Source organism: Oncorhynchus clarkii, chromosome 6, assembly GCF_045791955.1.
Source record: "Oncorhynchus clarkii lewisi isolate Uvic-CL-2024 chromosome 6, UVic_Ocla_1.0, whole genome shotgun sequence".
In the NCBI taxonomy this organism is placed as follows: Eukaryota; Metazoa; Chordata; class Actinopteri; order Salmoniformes; family Salmonidae; genus Oncorhynchus; species Oncorhynchus clarkii.
This window is the reverse complement of record NC_092152.1, coordinates 44,472,959-44,493,350: the sequence shown is the minus strand read 5'-3', so window position 1 is coordinate 44,493,350 and position 20,392 is coordinate 44,472,959. Positions and strand designations below refer to the sequence as shown.

General features: G+C 42.9%; 1 protein-coding gene across 1 annotated transcript in view; it reads left to right on the top strand.

Moving 5' to 3' along the window:
* LOC139412100 (kinase suppressor of Ras 2-like) overlaps positions 1-20,392 on the top strand; it is a 151,665-nt gene that overhangs the window by 10,473 nt on the left and 120,800 nt on the right. Inside the window, 2 exon segments of the mRNA XM_071158894.1 lie at positions 10,277-10,312; positions 10,702-11,246. Of these exon segments, the coding sequence (XP_071014995.1) occupies positions 10,277-10,312; positions 10,702-11,246 (581 nt within the window).

The window sequence follows — 20,392 nt, the reverse complement described above, 5'->3', positions numbered from 1 at the left end:
GGCACCCACTTGGGTATTGCACGGCAACCATTTTTTGTTCCAGAACACTCAGCTAGCATGGTGGAGCGGTAAGGAGTGATATATGCCAATTAGGATTGAGGGTAAGATTAGGTGGCCATGATGGAATGGGGCCAGGTCACCGGGATTAACACCCCTACTTTTGTGTGTGTGTGTGTATGTGTGTGTATATCCAGCCACTATCTCACCCCAGCCCAGAGCCTATTCAACACCCACAGGTTACAATGAACCTGCCTACTGCCCTGCGTAGGGTGCCATGGGATTTTTAATGACCACAGAGAGTCAGGGCATCTGTTTAATGTCCAATCCGAAAGATGGCACCCTACGCAAGGCAGTAGGCAGGTTCATTGTAACCTGTGGGTGTTGAATAGGCTCTGGGCTGGGGTGAGATAGTGGCTGGATATACACACACACACACACACACACACACACACACACACACACACACACACACACACACACACACACACACACACACACACACACTGGTCTGGCCTGGTCTGTGTGTCTGTTCCTGAGGCATGATTAGATTGTAGCCGGTAGCTGATTGGTGACTGAGTTCTGACTTCCTCCACAGGAGCCGGCAAGGCGGTAGGACGCCCATACAGGGTCCAGCTGGGTGTGTGTGTCCTTGTGTTTGTCCTTCTTCTGTGTGTATGTTTTGTGTGTCTGTCTGTCTGTCTCTCTCTCTCTCTCTCTCTCTCTCTCTCTCTTTCTCTCTGCGTGTTTGTGCGTCAAGCCTGAAAGATTATCACTCATAGGCTAGGTGTATACATGAAATAGATCCAACCCAGCCCAACTCACCCCAGCTATACATTAGATAGCAATGCACAACATGGATAACTAAGACTGTAGCTCTGTGTTATACATACAGCTCCATTAGAAAATGCTGCTACTGCTGTGCTTGTTCTCCAGTCCTCCTGGTTCACAAAGGCAGCAAAAGGCGCCGGACACACACAGACACACTTGTATGGGCACACACACACACACACACACACACACACACACACACACACACACACACACACACACACACACACACACACACACACACACACACACACACACACACACACACACACACACACACACACACACACACACACACACACATTAATGGGCTCTTTTCAAACGGATGGCTGGGGAGAGGTGTGAATGTAATAGCAACACCACACACTGCGCTGCTGCTATAAGGGCCACTCATACTCAGAGCGAAGGGGAGAGAAAGGCCTATTCTATCTCCCAGCCCTTTCTTTAAACCTAAAGGGAAAGAATATAACCACCACTACACCATCACGCTCAGCCACCACTTTTAAATATACATTTTTTTTGTTGAAATGATCTGAGAGGAACGGGGTCCGTTGGGAGGATTCGTCATCGTCCTCTATGGAAGCCTGTCTTTTTGTAACTCCTACGCAGACCATGAATACGCAGAATATTCTCTTGCCTCGAATCACATGAAAAAGTAATAATTGTCACATTATTTTGTAAGGACTCTTAAGGCCATCGCAGACTTTGTTGGCCAGCAGCAGCAGACAGTGACTAGTAAAGACTTTGTGGTGTACAGGATTTGTTACCTCACTCAGACTCTTCAGCTTGAAAAAATCTCCACCCGCACAGCTGAATTGCTAGCTTTTTGGTGGCGTAGCTGGTTAAGATGTTTTCAAAAGGGATGGTATAACGCCATTACAACCTATATTCACCCACTGAAAAAGACAGCTAAAAGTTAGATGAAGATCCAATGTGTTGATCTAAAAGCAAAAACAAATGTCAGATTTTTGGTTTAGTTGTCATCAAAATATCTATTACTGCGCTTTCAACCATTTTAAAAGCACAGCACAGTTCAAATGTTTAGATATTAGAGATACTCTGAGATACTCTGAATGATCGGCTACGAAAAGCCAACTGACATTTACTCCTGAGGCGCTGACCCTCGACAACCACTGTAATAATTATTATGTGACCCTGCTGGTCATCTATGAACATTTGAACATCTTGGCCATGTTCTGTTATAATCTCCACCCGTCACAACCAGAAGAGGAATGGCCACCCCTCATAGCCTGGTTCCTCTCTAGGTTTCTTCCTAGGTTCTGGCCTTTCTAGGGAGCTTTTTCTAGAAACCGTGCTTCTACACCTGCATTGCTTGCTGTTTGGGGGTTTAGGCTGGGTTTCTGTACAGCACTTTGTTACATCAGCTGATGTAAGAAGGGCTTTATAAATACATTTCATTGATTGATTGATTGATTGATTAATGCCATAAGAGATTCTGTGCAGATTATTACAGGAATTGTGACGATCTCTGCCGACCTGCGCTTTATATGATTAGATAAGAAGAAATGTAGTTTTTGTAACATCAAAATGTGGCCGTGGATGTGTTATTCATTTTAAGGTTGAATGTTACATTAGTTTGTAAGATAGCCTTAACTTTAGGCTATCTACTGTAATCAAAGGTAATATTGAATTGTGTTTGGTTGACAGTGAAACCACATATCAACATTTACATGTATCTTCTGCTTGGATAGTTCCATCTGTGCCACTGACTGAGTCTGGATTTAATTCCAGTTTGTCTACAAATTAATAATTGATAGGTTCGATTCAAGTCTCCATCTCAACCAAAAATCTAAGTTATAGAATATGACTAAATCAAATCAAACTTCAAATGAACGTTAAATAAACTTTTCTTCATCTTCTTCATATGTTGATATTTGTTTGCGTTGACAACCAAACATAATTAAATATCCCTAAATATCATTACATTTGAAATCAACCAGAGCTTGAAACCCTAAGCATATTGTGTTGTCTATTTTTAGTTTAATTCCTGGTTTAATTCCAACAATTGCTGTTGATGACTTTGCAAATGCTATATACAGTTGAAGTCGGAAGTTTACATACACATAGGTTGGAGCCACTCCACGCATTTCTTGTAAACAAACTATAGTTTTGGCAAGTCGGTTAGGACATCTACTTTGTGCAAGACACAAGTAATGGTTCCAAAAATTGTTTACAGACAGATTATTTCAATGTATCTCAAATTCCAGTGGGTCAGAAATTTACAGACATAAGTTGACCGTGCCTTTAAACAGCTTGGAAAATTCCTGAAAATTATGTCATGGCGTTAAAAGCTTCTGATATCATTAGAGTCAATTGAAGGTGTACCTGTGGATGTATTTCAAGGCCTCCCTTCAAACTCAGTGCCTCTTTGCTTGATATTATGGGAAAATCAAAAGAATTCAGCCAAGATCTCAGAAAAAGAATTGTAGACCTCCACAAGTCTGGTTCATCCTTGGGGGCAATTTCCAAACGCTTGAAGGTACTACGTTCATCTGTACAAACAACAGCACGCAAGTATAAACACCATGGGACCACGCAGCCGTCATACCACTCAGGAAGGAGACGCGTTCTGTCTCCTAGAGATGAATGCACTTTGGTGCGAGAAGTGCAAATCAATTCCAGAACAACAGCAAAGGACCTTGTGAAGATGCTAGAGGAAACAGGTACAAAAGTATCTCTATCCACAGTAAAACGAGTCCTATATCGACAGAACCTGAAAGGCCGCTCAGCAAGGAAGAAGCCACTGCTCCAAAACCTCCATAAAAAAAGCCAGACTACAGTTTGCAACTGCACATGGGGACAAAGATCGTACTTTCATCTGGTCTGATGAAACACAAATAGAACTGTAGAACTGTTTGGCCATAATGACCAAGGTTATGTTTGGAAGAAAAAGGGGGAGGCTTGCAAGCTGAAGAACACCATCCCAACCGTGAAGCACAGGGGTGGCAGCATCATGTTGTGGGGGTGCTTTGCTGCAGGAGGGACTGGTGCACTTCACAAAATAGATGACATCATGAGGCAGGAAATATGTGTGGATATATTGAAGCAACATCTCAAGACATCAGTCAGGAAGTTAAAGCTTGGTGGCAAATGGGTCTTCCAAATAGACAATGACCCCAAGCATACTTCCAAAGTTGTGCAAAATGGCTTAAAGACAACAAAGTCAAGGTATTGGAGTGGCCATCACAAAGCCCTGATCTCCATCCTATAGAAAATGTGTGGGTGGAACTGAAAAAGCGTGTACAAGCAAGGATGCCAACAAACCTCACTCAGTTACACCAGCTTTGTCAGGAGGAATGTGATAAAATTCACCCAATTTATTGTGGGAAGCTTGTGGAAGGCTACCCTTGGGTCATACGGCTACCCTTGGGTCATACATGACCCAAGTTAAACAATGACCCAAGTTAAACAATTTAAATACTAACTTGTAAACTTCTGACCCACTGGGAATGTGATGAAAGAAATAAAAGCTGAAATAAATCATTTTCTCTACTATTATTCTGACATTCTCACATAAAATAAAGTGGTGATACTAACTGACCTAAGACAGGGAATTTTGACTATGATAAAATGTCAGGAATTGTGAAAAACTGAGTTTTAATGTATTTGGCTAAGGTGTATGTAAACTTCCGACTTCAACTGTAGGCCTAAATATCATCATTGATGTGTGATAAAAGTATGGTAACATTTTTAGCAAAAGTGAATCTATTTAGTTTTTAAGGGGAGATTTCTCAACAATCATGCTCACAATAGCACATTGCTAATAGTTAGCGACAAATATCAAAGCTAAGTAGGGCTGGGCTTGGTTAAAACCTTGGATGGGAGTCTAAAGGGTAGCAGTTGATAGATCAGTCCTTCAGTAGGAGATGCTGCCCAGACTGTCTTTTCTTCTTCTGATAGTGTATAAAAAAATCTGACATTGTTTTAAAGGTACAAATTCAACATATATATATATATATATAAATATAACATTTGATTACCATGATGACAATCCTGTGGTTGAAATTTCACCCTCGAAACAGCAGTTTACGTTGATGACGTAAAAAAAAATCCTATGTATTTTCCACGTAGATTCCACGTTCACAATACATTGACAAATTACATTGAACCAACGTTGATTCCACCATTTTGTGCCCAGTGGGGTATGTTTGCGGAGACAGAGGTCCCGCGTTTCAGTCTCTGTGTGAGCTTGTTAGTGGGGAAGACGTATGGTTAAGGAAGTACAGGGATGTCTGTCACAGTTGCATACATAAAAAGGTTTTAAAGGGTCAAATAGAGAAGCGTAACACATAAATGCATAGTAAAAAGTGAGTTAAGTAAAACACAGTAAATGAGAATGTCAGCTATTAAGAACACGTAGAATAGCTTAGAATGGTTTATTACGCTAAAAACAAATGCACAATGATTTCAACAAAGCTCTTGGTTTTGTATTTCAGCGCACAAGTTGCTTTAGTAATGACTCATATTATCCCAGCTAGGGGTTCGTCAGTCGGTCCTCTGTGTTGCTGCAATATCCACACATTCTATGACCCAGCATGCCCCTCTTCAGGCGCCCACACACACACACACACGCGCGCACACACACACACACACACACACACACTGTAAACCCAACATCCTGGCTTGTCCTTACTAATAGTATTGATCTAGTCCTAACGCTTAGAGTTAAGTTTACATGAGAGAGACAATTCGTGCCCTGAAGTCTCAGATTCAGTATCTGTCCTCACTCATCTTTTCGTCATTAAATGGACTGTCCCCACGCTTGCCATGCCTTAAGACCGGTTCAATTACACTCACCATTAATTGGCTTCAAATGCCATCTTTGAGTATAGAAATAAAGGAGAGGAGGAGATTAGGAGAGGAGAGCAGAGGCGTATTGGAGAAGAGACATGGAGAGGAGATGACAGTACAGGAGAGGAAGAGAGGAGGAGTGAATGGGAAAGGGAAAGGAGGGAGCAGCGAAGAAAAGAGGAGAAGAGGAGAGGGAAGAGTATGGTAGATGAGGAGAGGAGGAGTGGGAAGAGTATGGTAGAGGAGAATAGGAGAGGAGGAGAGGGGAGGAGTATGGTAGAGGAGAAGAGGAGAGGAGGAGAGGGAAGGAGTATGGTAGAGGAGAAGAGACGAGAGGAGTATGGCAGAAGAGAAGAGGAGAGGAGGAAATGAGAGGACAGGCAAACAGGGGAGAGGAGAGAAGGAGTAGGGAAAGGAGAGCAAGTTTCTTCCATTTATGAGAGGAGAATGAAGAGCGAGAATAAGGGAGAGAAATGAGGGGATGTTCACAGATGCCAGAAGGTGGAGAAACAACTTTTAGGTTACCTATCACCTGGACAATGATAGATTAGTTAGCCAACATAAAGTGCTATCTAGCTACTGATGATGCCGTAGAACCACCGTCGTCCACAGTCATCCAATTCAAAAGACTAATTAAAAAACAATCCTTCCAGGGATTCTTCCAGAGGAGCATATGGCATCTTTTCACAAAGGGTTTATCCCAAATGCCAACCTATTCACTACTTTTGACCAGAGCCCTATGGGCCCTATGTAGGAAATAGGGTGTCATTTGCCATGCAGCCTTATTATGGCAGTTTAATGGACCAGATAGAATCCCAGTGGCCTTTCTCTGCCATTTACCACACAACAGCCAAAGCCTGGTCCTAATTAGTCCAATTAGTATGCTGTTAACCACCTTTTCTCCCAACACTGTCCCCATGTAAAGATCTCCTATTGACAATGGGGATGTATAATGTGTTGGCCATTTACCAAAAATCATTATCTTGGATAATTACTCATACAGTACATCTCCTCTGACTGGTGTATTGTTGGGCAAAAGTGTTGTGAAGCACTATGGAGGTAATTCAGGCTACTGTACTGTATAGGGCCTCTGCTACTGCAAAGTGACAACACAAGAGAACACTGGCTGCACATGCCAATCTACAGACAGGTGGAACCAAAGTACTAGAATGAATGGGCTTTGGAACATTTGTGAGCTATGGGGACTCATAGGGTGCAACATAACGTAATTGTAAGCTATGGGGGAGTCTTGTTGAGCAATAGGGAGCCCCATAGAGAAGGACTAAATGGGATAAAGAAGAGCTACATAATGAACAATATATATATTTTGTTGTTGTTATTACAAGTGAGATCACATGAACTAACTGCAGTTGAGTTCTGTTAGAATTTTGATTGACCAATTGCTAAGACTCATATAGAATTTTATTCCCCTGTTCTATCTGTCACTGCATAGATTTGTCTGAGACTCATCTCTTACCAATCAGAGGATCCAAGCCATTGACTAATTTCCCGAAATGGCACTTTGGAGGAGATGGGAAACTCAATTGGAATCGTATTAACAGCCATTTTGTAAGTTGCCCATGCGTCATTAATAGGCCGCGTGGTGCATTCTGGGCGATTCTGGGATAAGGAGAGCACTCCTTCAAGGAGTGAATGGGACTCAATTGGGCGTAAACTCAAAAACCCAACATTAGAATGAATTTCGTGAACAAGTACATTACAAATATTTTCTGAGATGTGAGGTAATAAACTTGTTCTCTGTAATATCATATAGCTTTGGAATGGTGGCAATAGTTATTTTAGAGGAAAACAGGCAGATTTCTCGACTGATAGCCTGACTTTGAGAAGGGATTGTGTGACGCTTAGCAACTGAATGATGCAGCATGACAACATGAATGCGATTTGTCGACAGTGTGATGGGTGGGGTGTTATATGTTCCTTCATTCATTGCCCAATAGGATTCTTATCTCCTCCTTTCTCTATCTCTGGCCTTACACACTTGTCTTCAGGCTCTGGCCCAACTCATTGGTTTCTGGGATGAATCAGAACAGTTTTTTGAATGTGTTCGCATACACACGATGAGGAGATAAATTCCAGACTCATCGTGGAGAAGAAACGTTAGTGGGCTTGGCGTTTGGCCAGAGTGAAGTGGATGGCTAGCCGAACAAGTAAAGTACTAGTATGGTTGGTAAATTAAAGGGCCAATAAGCAGTTGAAACAATAACAAAGCGACTCCCCACCCCTGTTTCGGTAAAAAGCTGAGGGATGGGGCTGGAGAAATGTAACCACTCTCAAATTCATAGACAGCGCTATGGATGCAAGGACCATGTTTTGAGGCTATAAAGTGTTTGTTTACATTGACTTTGTTTACAAACATGACATGGGAGTAAAACAAGCTTAGATTTTGGGTTCTGATGTGGTACGGCAGTTAAACTAAGCTCATGAGGCATTAATACATGATGCTCTTCAAGAATCAGTGGGTACATATCATTAATGAATACCAAGGAAATGGATACTCTAAGACGTGGACTATTCACAGTATTCATCAGTTACATGGATGTCTGCAAACCATTTTGGATTATGCAGGTCTTGTGTTTAATTAATGGCTGGGCTGTGATTTGATCAGAAGCCTTTGGTAATTTGAATAAAATCCTCCTCAGTATCGCAGGCTTTGTGTGTGTGTGCGTGTGTGCGCGTGTGCGTGCGCGTGCGTGTGTGTGTGTGTGTTTCGTCGTCATCTATATTTACAGACCCCATGTCAGTTTACTGGCATTCAAGGGTGAAGAAGGCTCTTTGATGATTTTGAAACATTTCAAGTGAGGAGATGCCAAACTTTTTAATTTCGAGTGGCTTGTTTGTCGTACGTTTTTGCTAATGAAGGAGGCTTGATGCGTCATCTTCAACCTTCTATTCCTTTCTGAGCAGTTGAGGAGTGCTCCGTCTGGCTCTTTCCCTGTTGCATCCTGGTCTTGTCTGAGGAGCTTGGTGCACTGTGCAGCACACTTTCAGAGTCCCCACAGTGTGTGTTTGAAGTGCGGGAAGGAGGCTAGTGCCTCTCCAGGAGAGAGTAGAGCACAGAGGTACTCCATTAAACAGGCCGTCTCCACCCCAATACCCCTGTATACTGTTTAACCCCGTATACAGTTCTCCTCGATCATTAGAAGTCTCTCTCATCTCAGGGGTTAACTCATGTGGGCTTATGCATGAAGTTGATTAATATGCAACACCATGAGTAACTATGTGCAACGTTGTATTATTGTATGTTGAGACTGAGCGCAGCACTGATAGTGATTGTGTGTAGGAGAGCCATGCAAGCAGGCAGTCCACTGTAGCCTATGTGATCAGATCGTAAACATTCCATAGTGTTGTTTATCTGAACAACAGATCATTACGTCCACCATAGAACTGCAATGACTAATTCTAATGTCCAGTGCAGTTTGAACTCTGGCCTGGCTGTAAAATAACAACCAACCCGTCTCCCAGTCCCAGTCTGTGCCTATGAGTGGACACATCCCTTAGGACTCCTGTAGTCTGTGTGTACAAACATGAGGAACACCTTCCTAATATTGATTTGCACCCCCTATTGCCCCCAGAACAGCCTCAATTTGTCAGGGCATGGAATCTACAAGGTGTCGAAAGCATTCCACAGGGATGCTGGTCCATGTTGACTCCGCACAGTTGCTGGTCCATGTTGACTTCCCACAGTTGTGTCAAGTTGACAGGATGTCCTTTGGGTGGAGGACCATTCTTGATACACACAGGAAACTGTGGAGCGTGAAAAAACATTTCTTGACACACTCAAACCGGTGCACCTGGCACCTACTACCATACCCCGTTCAAAGGCTTTTAAATCTTTTGTCTTTCCCATTCACCCTCTGAATGGCACACATACACAATCCATGTGTCAATTGTCTCAAATCCTTCTGTCTCCTTACATTCATCTACACTGATTGAAGTGGATTTAACAGGTGACATCAATAAGGGATCATAGCTTTCACCTGGATTCACCTGGTCAGTCTATGTCATGGAAAGAGCAGGTGTTCCTAATGTTTTGAACACGTAGTATACACTGTACTCTACTATCCCGGGGACACTGTTTGTCTCTCGCTGTGCGTGGGTGGAGTGTTATGCGTGGTGTGTGTCTGTGTATACAGTACTGTCCTGAGGAGTGTCTCAGTCAGACTCGGAGGGAACATGTACATTCGCGCTGAAGATAAACTTTGATCCCTGACCTAAGACGAGAGGCCTTAAGAAGACGCTCAGTCGCTCACTATTGTTACTTCTGCCCTCTCCCTCTCTCTCTCCTCTCCCAATGTGTCTCCCTCTACTCCACATCTCTCTATCCCTCTCCTTGTCCCTCCAGAAGTCTCTGGTGGGCTTGTCTTAAAACATCACAGGGAAGAAATATTCCTAAGGAATACTTTTTTTCCTTCAAGACATTTGGGAGAATGCATTAGCCATTAGTGTTGTTGAGCTAATTCGGATACTGCATTCAGATCAGAGTTGAGTTTTAGAGACTGTGATTAGTACAATGGCTGGGTCTCTGATGGACAGAAAGAGAGAGGAAACAAACAATATTTTCGCCATCTTTTTATCAAATCAATTAAACGTTTGTTTCCTTCTCTTTTCTTTCAAGAACAACTCGAGGATGACTCATTGCCCAATAACGGAGGTGAATATTTCCATTTAAGCTGAAAATATAATTTCTCTCTTCTCTGCTCTCCCAAACCAAACTCCTCTGTCTCACTTATTCAACATGAACCTCATCTCCAGCTTCTCATCTGATGTTTAGGGATCAAGGTGGCTGTGGTTAATCAAGCATCCCTCTCCTCCAGCCCATGCTACATTACGTCTGCTATTGATGTCAGATCCAAGCTCTCTCGCTTTTTTGCTCTATCATCAGGCCATTTCTTTCTAATCAAATATGAGTTTTTATTATCCTTAAATGACATGTAGAAATGTAAATGATTAAGCAGGGTCAAGATATCAGGTAATTGTTTGTGGTTAAATGTTATCTGTAACATGTTCCTTCTTGTTTCTCCTTCTCCTCCTCCACAGCAGGCAGCCATGCCAAGCAGGACTGGTCCATCCAGTGGCCCACCTCTGAGTCTGGCAAGGAGAACACTCCCTTCCCCTCTCCAGAACCCAGCCAGTGGGTCCGCTTCCAGCTCTCTCAAAGCCCCATGGTCCAGGCCAAGTACAACCAGCAGCACCACAGCCAGTGCCACAGCCCCCAGTCATTGCTACCCTATCCGTATGGCCCCTATGTCCAGCCAGACCGCCTCACCGTGGACAGCCACCTGGGACTGGGGGCCTTCCCCCCCATGGACACGGGTCATCGATCCCTGCCCCCCTCGCCCCGTCAGAGGCACTTTGCCCACACCCCTCCCCGGACTCCACTGGTGGTGAACACCATGACTCCCCCGGGCACGCCCCCCATGAGGCGCAGAAACAAGGTGAAGGCCCCCGGGACGCCCCCACCGCCCAGCCGAAAGCTCATCCACCTGCTGCCTGGCTTCACGGCGCTGCACCGCTCCAAGTCACACGAGTTCCAGCAGGGCAACCGCATAGTTCTGGAGGCAGCTGACATGCAGACACTCAAGTGAGTCTTTTTTTATTCCATTTTTTTTAACATCTGGATCCTTTAGGTTAGAAACCAGTTTTGCAAGGCACCACACAGGGTGACCTGCCCACATGATACAACAGCCATTTTGAGTAAATTGTCAGTAATGGCAACTATTGTGATAAAGTGTTTGACTTTTGTGGGGCTATACAATAACAATTGTGCTTTTGGTTGTGATTTTAGAGCAGTTTGTTTGTTGTACCAACAAGTTTGATTCTGCTGGGGGACAAGGGTTTCAATGAGTTTATGGATAAAGAGAGAGAGCTTGCAGTCAGTACAATAAAACTAAAGCATGGACCTCCTGAGTGGCATAGTGGTCTAAGGCACTGCATCGCAGTTGCTAGCTGTGCCACTAGAGATCCTGGTTCGAGTCCAGGCTTTGTCGCAGCCGGCCGCGACCGGGAGACCAATAGGGCGGCACACAACTGGCCCAGCGTCGTCCAGGTGAGGGAAGGGTTTGACCGGCAGGGATGTCCTTGTCCCTTCGTGCTCTAGCGACTCCTGTGGCGTGCCAGGACATTGGTGTGGCTGGCTTCCGGGTTAAGCGGGCATTGTGTCAAGAAGCAGTGCGGCTTGGTTGGGCGTGCTTCAGAGGACGCGTGGCTCTTCACCTCTCCCAAGTCCTTACGATGAGACACGACTGTAACTACCAATTGGATACCATGAAAAAGGGGTCAAAGTTACAAAAACGTTTTATATGTTTTTATAATAAAGCATGTACAATTATATATAGTGGAGTTTAACTTGCTTCAAGAGGTGGTCCACTTGAGGCACACTTTAAACTTTCAGAATCTGATTTCTAGCCCTCTGATACAGCAAGTATTTAAAAAATAGTAAGATTAAGTTCTATTTAAGACAGAGGCCACTCCCAGGAAAACAACTCAATCTTGCATTTACTGTCAAACTGTTTTAATAAAATAAGAATAATATTAAGATAGACTTCTATATAAAAGAGAGGAAGAGGGCACTCATAGGAAATCTTGTATTGTCTCTAACTGCATTTAATAAAACACTTAGACAATAAATGCAAGATGGAGCTCCTTTCTGCTTCTCTCTCTATCTCTCTCACTCACAGTACTTTATTTACTCTTCTATCTTCCTGCCCGAGGCCCAATCAGCTTAATTCGTTCAGTTGAATTCACGTCCACCAGCGCCCGTAGAAAAACAATGGCCTGTCAACAGAACAGAGATAACAGAGAGCTTGGCTGGGAGCAAGGCGCTGAGTTCCTGACCAAACCGACCGTGCGTCTGGTCTGGTGCAATGCTGATCAGATCAGATCAGCTTGTATCCTCTACTAACGGGCCAGGCCAGAGAGGATCCACCAGAGTACCTAGGGTAATCAGGAACCATCAGCAGTCAGGAAAGGAGTGCCCCTCAGGAGAGTAACAGTCATTTTTATAATACAATTATGACAGTGGCCCATCGTTGCCTACTTGGTGAGTTAACATTTGGAGGTTATATTCCTTCTTTATGACCGCCATCTGGGTTGTGTTCTGCCCCAGTTTGTGTGTGTTTGTTTGTGTTTGTGCACGTATTTGTCTTTCCTGTGAGATAGTGTATAAGCAGGGCAGTGAATAGGGACTCACACAGCATTAGAGAATTGATTACCGGTCCCTGAGCACTGATAGACTGCAGGCTCAGAGTTAAGTTCTCTAATCAATGACTGTACAGGACCATGCCTGGAAACACTAGGATTCATCTGGACCAGACCTGGGTTCAAATACTATTTAGGGTATTTCAATTACTTTCAAAGACATTTGGAAGTAAGTATTTGTTATATTTTTTTATTTGAAAAGACAAGTAGTTGAATTTGAATCGACTCGGTACTGGTACTCCCTGTATATAGGAATGTTATTTTTACTTGTTATTTTTATTCGTTATTCACTGTGTTTATTCCTCCTGTCACTATTTAAATGTTTATTTATTTTTTAAATCTTTAACTCTGCATTGTTGGATAAGGACGCGTAAAAGTAAGCATTTCACCTGTTGTTTACGAAGCATGCGACAAATAAAATTTTATTTGATTTAATAACAAATTCTCAAATACACATGTATTTGAACCCAGGACTGATCTGGACACAGTGGGGAGTAGCATAGTGCAGTTTCACTAACCTCTCCTCAGGTTCCCCCAGCCAGTTATACTGTTCCAGTCTATTCCTGAACTAGCACACCTGATTGAACTAGTGGACTAATCAGCCAGCCCTTGGTTTATTGAAAGCATAGGAAACACTGGCTTAGTGCTGTTCCTCTGCTTGCATTATACATGGCACACAGAGGATAAGTATAAGTCTACATTTGGTTCAAAAAGCTCAGTTGTTTCTCCTAATCTGATTTCATATTTTGTTCTACCTTTATTTTTCAGTCTCTCCTTAGAATAGTAGGGGCAAACCTTGGGCAGGTACAAAGTAAATATGGCCCCTTGTTATTCGGTGGGTTATACACTGAGTATACAAAACATTAGGAACACCTGCTCTTTCCATGACAAGGCACACTTAACCAGCATGGCTACCACAGCATTCTGCAGCGAAACGCTGTCCAGGCTGAGTAAGGACTATTTGACCTAGAAGAAGAGTGATGGAGTCCTGCATCAGATGACCTGGCCTCCACAATCTGACCTCAACCCAATTGAGATGGTTTGGGATGTGTTGGACCGCAGAGTGAAGGAAAAGCAGCCAACAAGTGTTCAGCATATGTGGGAACTCCTTCAAGACTGTTGGAAAAGCATTCCTGATGAAGCTGGTTGAGAGAATGCCAAGAGTGTGCAAAGCTGTCATCAAGGCAAAGGGTGGCTACTTTGAAGAGTCTAAAATATATTTTGATTTGTTTAACACTTTTTTGGTTACTCCATTATTCTATATGTTTTATTTCATAGTTTGTATGTCTTTACTATTATTCTACAAAGTAGAATAAAGGAAAACCATTGAATGAGTAGGTGTGTCCAAACTTTTGACTGGTAGTGTATATTCTGTAAGCAGTTGTTACATTAACAAGAAAATAGCTTCAAGTGTTGTGTCCAAATACTGGTGGAGTCACCTAATAAAAGAATGGACAGCCTGACCATAGAGGTCCAGGACCTGAAGAACAGTTTGCTCTTCTCCCAGGGTCAGCTCGATGAGTTTAAACAGGAAAACGGAAAGGTGACAGCAATCTGTAAGTTATTGAGAAAGGACATCAGTTCTGAATGTGATTCCATTATAACGACGATGGAGAAATCTGATTATCTAAAGGGACAATCAAGGTGGAACAACATTGTTGTGGACGGAATTGCAGAATCTCCACATGAGACCTGAGGACGAAGTGAGGGAAATTATCTCGGAGATACTAAAGATGGACCACAGGAAGATTGAAGTGGAGCACGCCCACAGGATTGGAAAACCCACCACTAGCCCAGGTGACAGGCACGACAGTGGTCAAGTTCCTGAGGTTCAAGGACAAGGTATCTGTTCAGGAAAGAACCAAGAACTTGAGAGGATTGTACATCTTCCTCAACAAGGATTATCCTGAAGCTGTGCGCAAGAAGAGAAAATAAAGTATTCCAGCCATGAAAGCTGCCAGAACGTGTGGGGACATCCGCTATGACAGGCTCATTGTCCACCCGAGAGAGCCAAGCCTATGGGTTCTTCAACCCCACAGCACACAGCACACACACCTACAGCACACACACCTACACATAAACTGTTCTTTTTCTAAGATGACTATCTCTGAGAAGCTAGCCAGAAAAGGGCTGAAAATAGCCCATATTAATATATGTAGCCTTGGAAATAAGGTTAATGAAATCAATAACTTGTTAACATCAGATAACATTAATATCTTAGCCATTTCTGAGACTCACTTAGAAAATTCCTTTGATGATACAGCAGTAGCAATACAAGGATATAACATCTATAGAAGAGACAGGAATTCTTATGGTGGAGGATTTCTTGCTATATACTGCGCATTCAGAAAGTATTCAGACCCCTTGACTTTTTCCACATTTTGTTACGTTACATGCAGTCTAAAAAAAATGCTCATCAATCTACAGTTCACACAATACCCCATAATGACAAAGCAAAAAAACATTTTTGCAAATTTGTAATAAAAAAAACAATTGATGTATCACATTTACATAAGTATTCAGACCCTTTACTCAGTACTTTGTTGAAGCACCTTTGGCAGTTATTACAGCCTTGAGTCTTTTTGGGTATGACGCTACATGCTTGGCACACCTGTATTTGGGGGGTTTCTAACATTCCTCTCTGCAGATCCTCTCAAGCTCTGTCAGGTTGGATGGAGAGCGTTGCCGCACAGCTATTTTCAGGTCTCTCCAGAGATGTTCGATCATGTTCAAGTGCGGGCTCTGGCTGGGCCACTCAAGGACATTCAGAGACCTTTCTCGAATCCACTCCTGCTTTGTATTGGCTGTGTCTGAGGCCCTGAGTGCTCCATACCAAGTTTTCATCAAGGATCTCTCTGGACTTTGCTCCATTCAACTTTGCCTCAATCCTGACAAGTCTCCCAGTCCATGGTTTCCTCCAGACGTGATGCTTGGCATTCAGGCCAAAGAGTTCAATCTTGGTTTCATCAGACCAGAACATTTTGTTGGGTCTGAGAGTCCTTTAGGTGCCCTTTGGCAAACTCCAAGCGGCTATCATGTGCCTTTTACTGAAGAGTGGCTGATTGGTGGAGTGCTGCAGAGATGGTTGTCCTTCTGGAAAGTTCTTCCATCTCCACAGAGGATCTCTAGAGATCTGTCAGAGTGACCATCGGGTTCTTTCGTCACCACCCTTCTCCCCCGATTGCTCAGTTTAGCCGGGCAGCCAGCTCTAGGAAGAGTCTTGGTGCTTCCAAACTTCTTCCATTTAAAAATGATGGAGGTCACTGTGTTCTTGGTGACCTTCAATACTGCAGACATTTTTTGGTACACTTCCCCAGATCTGTGCCTTAACACAATCCTGTCTCAGAGCTCTAGGGATAATTCCTTCGACCTCATGGCTTGGTTTTTGCTCTGACATGCACTGTCAACTGTGGGACCTTTATATAGACAGGTGTGTGCCTTACCAAATAATGTCCAATCAATCGAATTTACCACAGGTGGACTCCAATTAAGTTGTAGAAACATCTCAAGGATGATCAATGGAAACAGGATGCACGTGAGCTCAATTTTGAGTCCTTGTAACGGTTGTCGTCGGGAGAAAGAGAGGACCAAGGTGCAGCGTGGTAAGTGTTCATCTTATTTAATGAAAAAACTGAACACTGAATCGCAAACAACAAAGAAACAACCGAAACAGTTCTGTCTGGTGCAGACTCACAAAGACTGAAAATAACCACCAACAAAACACAATGGAAAACAGGCTACCTAAATATGGTTCTCAATCAGGGACAACGATTGACAGCTGCCTCTGATTGAGAACCATACCAGGCCAAACACAGAAAATCATAGACAAACTAACATAGACAACCCACCCAACTCACGCCCTGACCATACTAAAACAAAAGACAAAACAAAGGAACTACCGTCAGAACGTGACAGTCCTATAGCAAAGGGTTTGAATTCTTACGTAAATGAGGTAGTTCTATTTATTATTTTGAATTAACTAGCAAACATTTCTAAAAGCCGTTTTCGCTTTGTCATTATGGGGTATTGTGTGTAGATTGCTGAGGATTTATTTGTATTTAATACATTTTAGGATAAGTCTAACGTAAGAAAATTTGGAAAACAGTTGCAACTTTTTCTGCTTTGTCATTATGGAGTGTTGTGAGTAGATTGCTGAGGAATTTTATTTCATCTACTTTTTGTTAATGTAAAGACTTATTCCAAAATGAAACAAATAAAATAATGATAATGTGTGTGAAATGCTTAATAGTGTATGTGATGTAAACAGAGAGGTCTACTTTCTTGGGGACCTGAATATTGATGGATTTTCATCAAGCTGTCCACACAAGAGGAATATTCTCAGTGTAACCCATTGGATGCAGTGATCACAATATAGTGGCTATATCCTGGAAAGCCAAAGTTCCAAAAGCTGGGCCTAAAATAGTGTATAAGAGATCATACAAATTATTTTGCTGTGACTCTTATGTGGATGAAGTTAAAATATTTGTTGGTCTGATGTGATTAATGAGGAGTATCCAGATGCTGCACGTGATGAATTTATGAAATTGCTTCTTTCCAATTATTGATAAACATGCACCTGTTAAGAAACTGACTGTTAGAACTGTTAAGGCTCCATGGACTGATGAGGAAATTAAAACTGTATGGTTGAAAGAGATGGGGCAAAAGGAATGGCTAATTAGTCTGGCTTCACATCTGACTGGCTGACTTGCTGCAAATTGAGAAATGATGTGACTAAACTCAATAAAAATGAGAAACTGTATTATTAAGTCAAGATCAATTATATCAAAACTTTTGAGTACTTTAAATAAAATGATGGGCAGAAAGACAAATTCCACCCCATCGAATTAGATGGCTTATTTATCACAAAACCATTTGATGTTGGCAATTATTCTGATGATTAATGAATCATTGGCAAAATTGCCAAACTTAGACAGGAAATGCCAACAACGAATATTGAGCCATTGAATTCATGCATTAAAAAACAAATAATGAAAGAAAAGCAATGTATGTTAAAATGTTGTAAAGTTAGTGTTGGAGAGGTTTTAAAAATGATTGTTATTGATCAATAATGACAACCTCCTGGCATTGTCAACTTAGATGAAATGCTACCGAGGATGGTAGCTGACTCTGTGGCCACTCGTATCCGTCATATCTTTAATCTGAGTCTACAGTGGTGATCACCAACCTTTTCTGAGTAGGTACACTTCAACTGTGAGAGACGGAATCTAAAACAAAAATCCAGAAAATCACACTGTTTGATTTTTAAGTAATCAATTAGCATTTTATTGCATGACATAAGTATTTGATACATCAGAAAAGCAGAACTTAATATTTGGTACAGAAACCTTTGTTTGCAATTACAGAGATCATACGTTTCCTGTAGTTCTTGACCAGGTTTGCACACACTGCAGCAGGGATTTTGGCCCACTCCTCCATAGAGACCTTCTCCAGATCCTTCAGGTTTCGGGGCTGTCGCTGGGCAATACGGACTTTCAGCTCCCTCCAAAGATTTTCTATTGGGTTCAGGTCTGGAGACTGGCTAGGCCACTCCAGGACCTTGAGATGCTTCTTACGGAGCCACTCCTTAGTTGCCCTGGCTGTGTGTTTCGGGTCGTTGTCATGCTGGAAGACCCAGACACGACCCATCTTCAATGCTCTTACTGAGGGAAGGAGGTGGTTGGCCAAGAACTCGCGATACATGGCCCCATCCATCCTCCCCTCAATACGGTGCAGTCGTCCTGTCCCCTTTGCAGAAAAGCATCCCCAAAGAAGGATGTTTCCACGTCCATGCTTCACGGTTGGGATGGTGCTCTTGGGGTTGTACTCATCCTTCTTCTTCCTCCAAACACGGCGAGTGGAGTTTAGACCAAAAAGCTATATTTTTGTCTCATCAGACCACATGACCTTCTCCCATTCCTCCTCTGGATCATCCAGATGGTAATTGGCAAACTTCAGACGGGCCTGGACATGCGCTGGCTTCAGCAGGGAGACCTTGCGTGCTCTGCAGGATTTTAATCCATGACGGCGTAGTGTGTTACTAATGGTTTTCTTTGAGACTGTGGTCCCAGCTCTCTTCAGGTCATTGACCAGGTCCTGCCGTGTAGTTCTGGGCTGATCCCTCACCTTCCTCATGATCATTGATGCCCCACGAGGTGAGATCTTGCATGGAGCCCCAGACCGAGGGTGATTGACCGTCATCTTGAACTTCTTCCATTTTCTAATAATTGTGCCAACAGTTGTTGCCTTCTCACCAAGCTGCTTGCCTATTTTCCTGTAGCCCATCCCAGCCTTGTGCAGGTCTACATTTTAACCCTGATGTCCTTACACAGCTCTCTAGTCTTGGCCATTGTGGAGAGGTTGGAGTCTGTTTGATTAAGTGTGTGGACAGGTTTCTTTTATACAGGTAACGAGTTCAAACAGGTGCAGTTAATACAGGTAATGAGTGGAGAACAGGATGGCTTCTTAAAGAAAAACGAACAGGTCTGTGAGAGCCGGAATTCTTACTGGTTGGTAGGTGATCAAATACTTATGTCATGCAATAAAATGCAAATTAATTACTTAAAAATCATACAATGTGATTGTCTGGATTTTTGTTTTAGATTCCGTCTCTCACAGTTGAAGTGTACCTATGATAAAAAATTACAGACCTCTACATGCTTTGTAAGTAGGAAAACCTGCAAAATCGGCAGTGTATCAAATACTTGTTCTCCCCACTGTAGATCAGTTCAGGGCCTGAGACTAACTTTTTGGTCTACCAGCCAGTCAGATTTTTACCAGCCCAAAAATGTTTGCACCGTAATTATAACAAAAACTAAAAAATGGATGAGCATGCTTAGTAATGTTTCTAAAACAATACGTGTATTACTGGTAAGAAGTGAAGCTACAGTTGAAGTCGGAAGTTTACATACACCTTAGCCAACTACATTTCAACTCAGTTTTTCACAATTCCTGACATTTAATCCCAGTAAAAAATTCCCTGTCTTAGGTCAGTTTGGATCACCACTTTATTTCAAGAATGTGAAATGTCAGAATAATAGTAGAGAGAATGATTTATTTCAGCTTTTATTTCTTTCATCACATTCCCAGTGGGTCAGAGGTTTACATACACTCAATTAGTATTTGGTAGCATTGCCTTTAAATTGTTTGGGTGATACCTGGGTGTCCAGCGGTGAGGTATGTGTGTGCCCAGGTCAGCAACCGATCTCTGACCCCCGTGGGGACGTAAATGCGCCCCGGAAGGCAGGTGGCAGGAGCAGGTTCCCTCTCCAGAGCCTGGCGGATGTCTACATCCCAAAACACAGGGCCATCGATACAGGAGGACCGATTGATGGGCTGGCGGACACTCACAGGGCCCTCCACTGACGTGGAACCACAGGGTGCGGGAAAGCAGGTCCTACAACATCCTGGTCCCCCAGCTGTAATCCTCCTCTCTGACCAGGAGAAGGTGGGATTATGGAGTTGGAGCCATGGAAGGCCAATGATGACTTTGTATACGGGTGCGGAGGGGATGAGGAAGGGATTGCTTTCCTGGTGC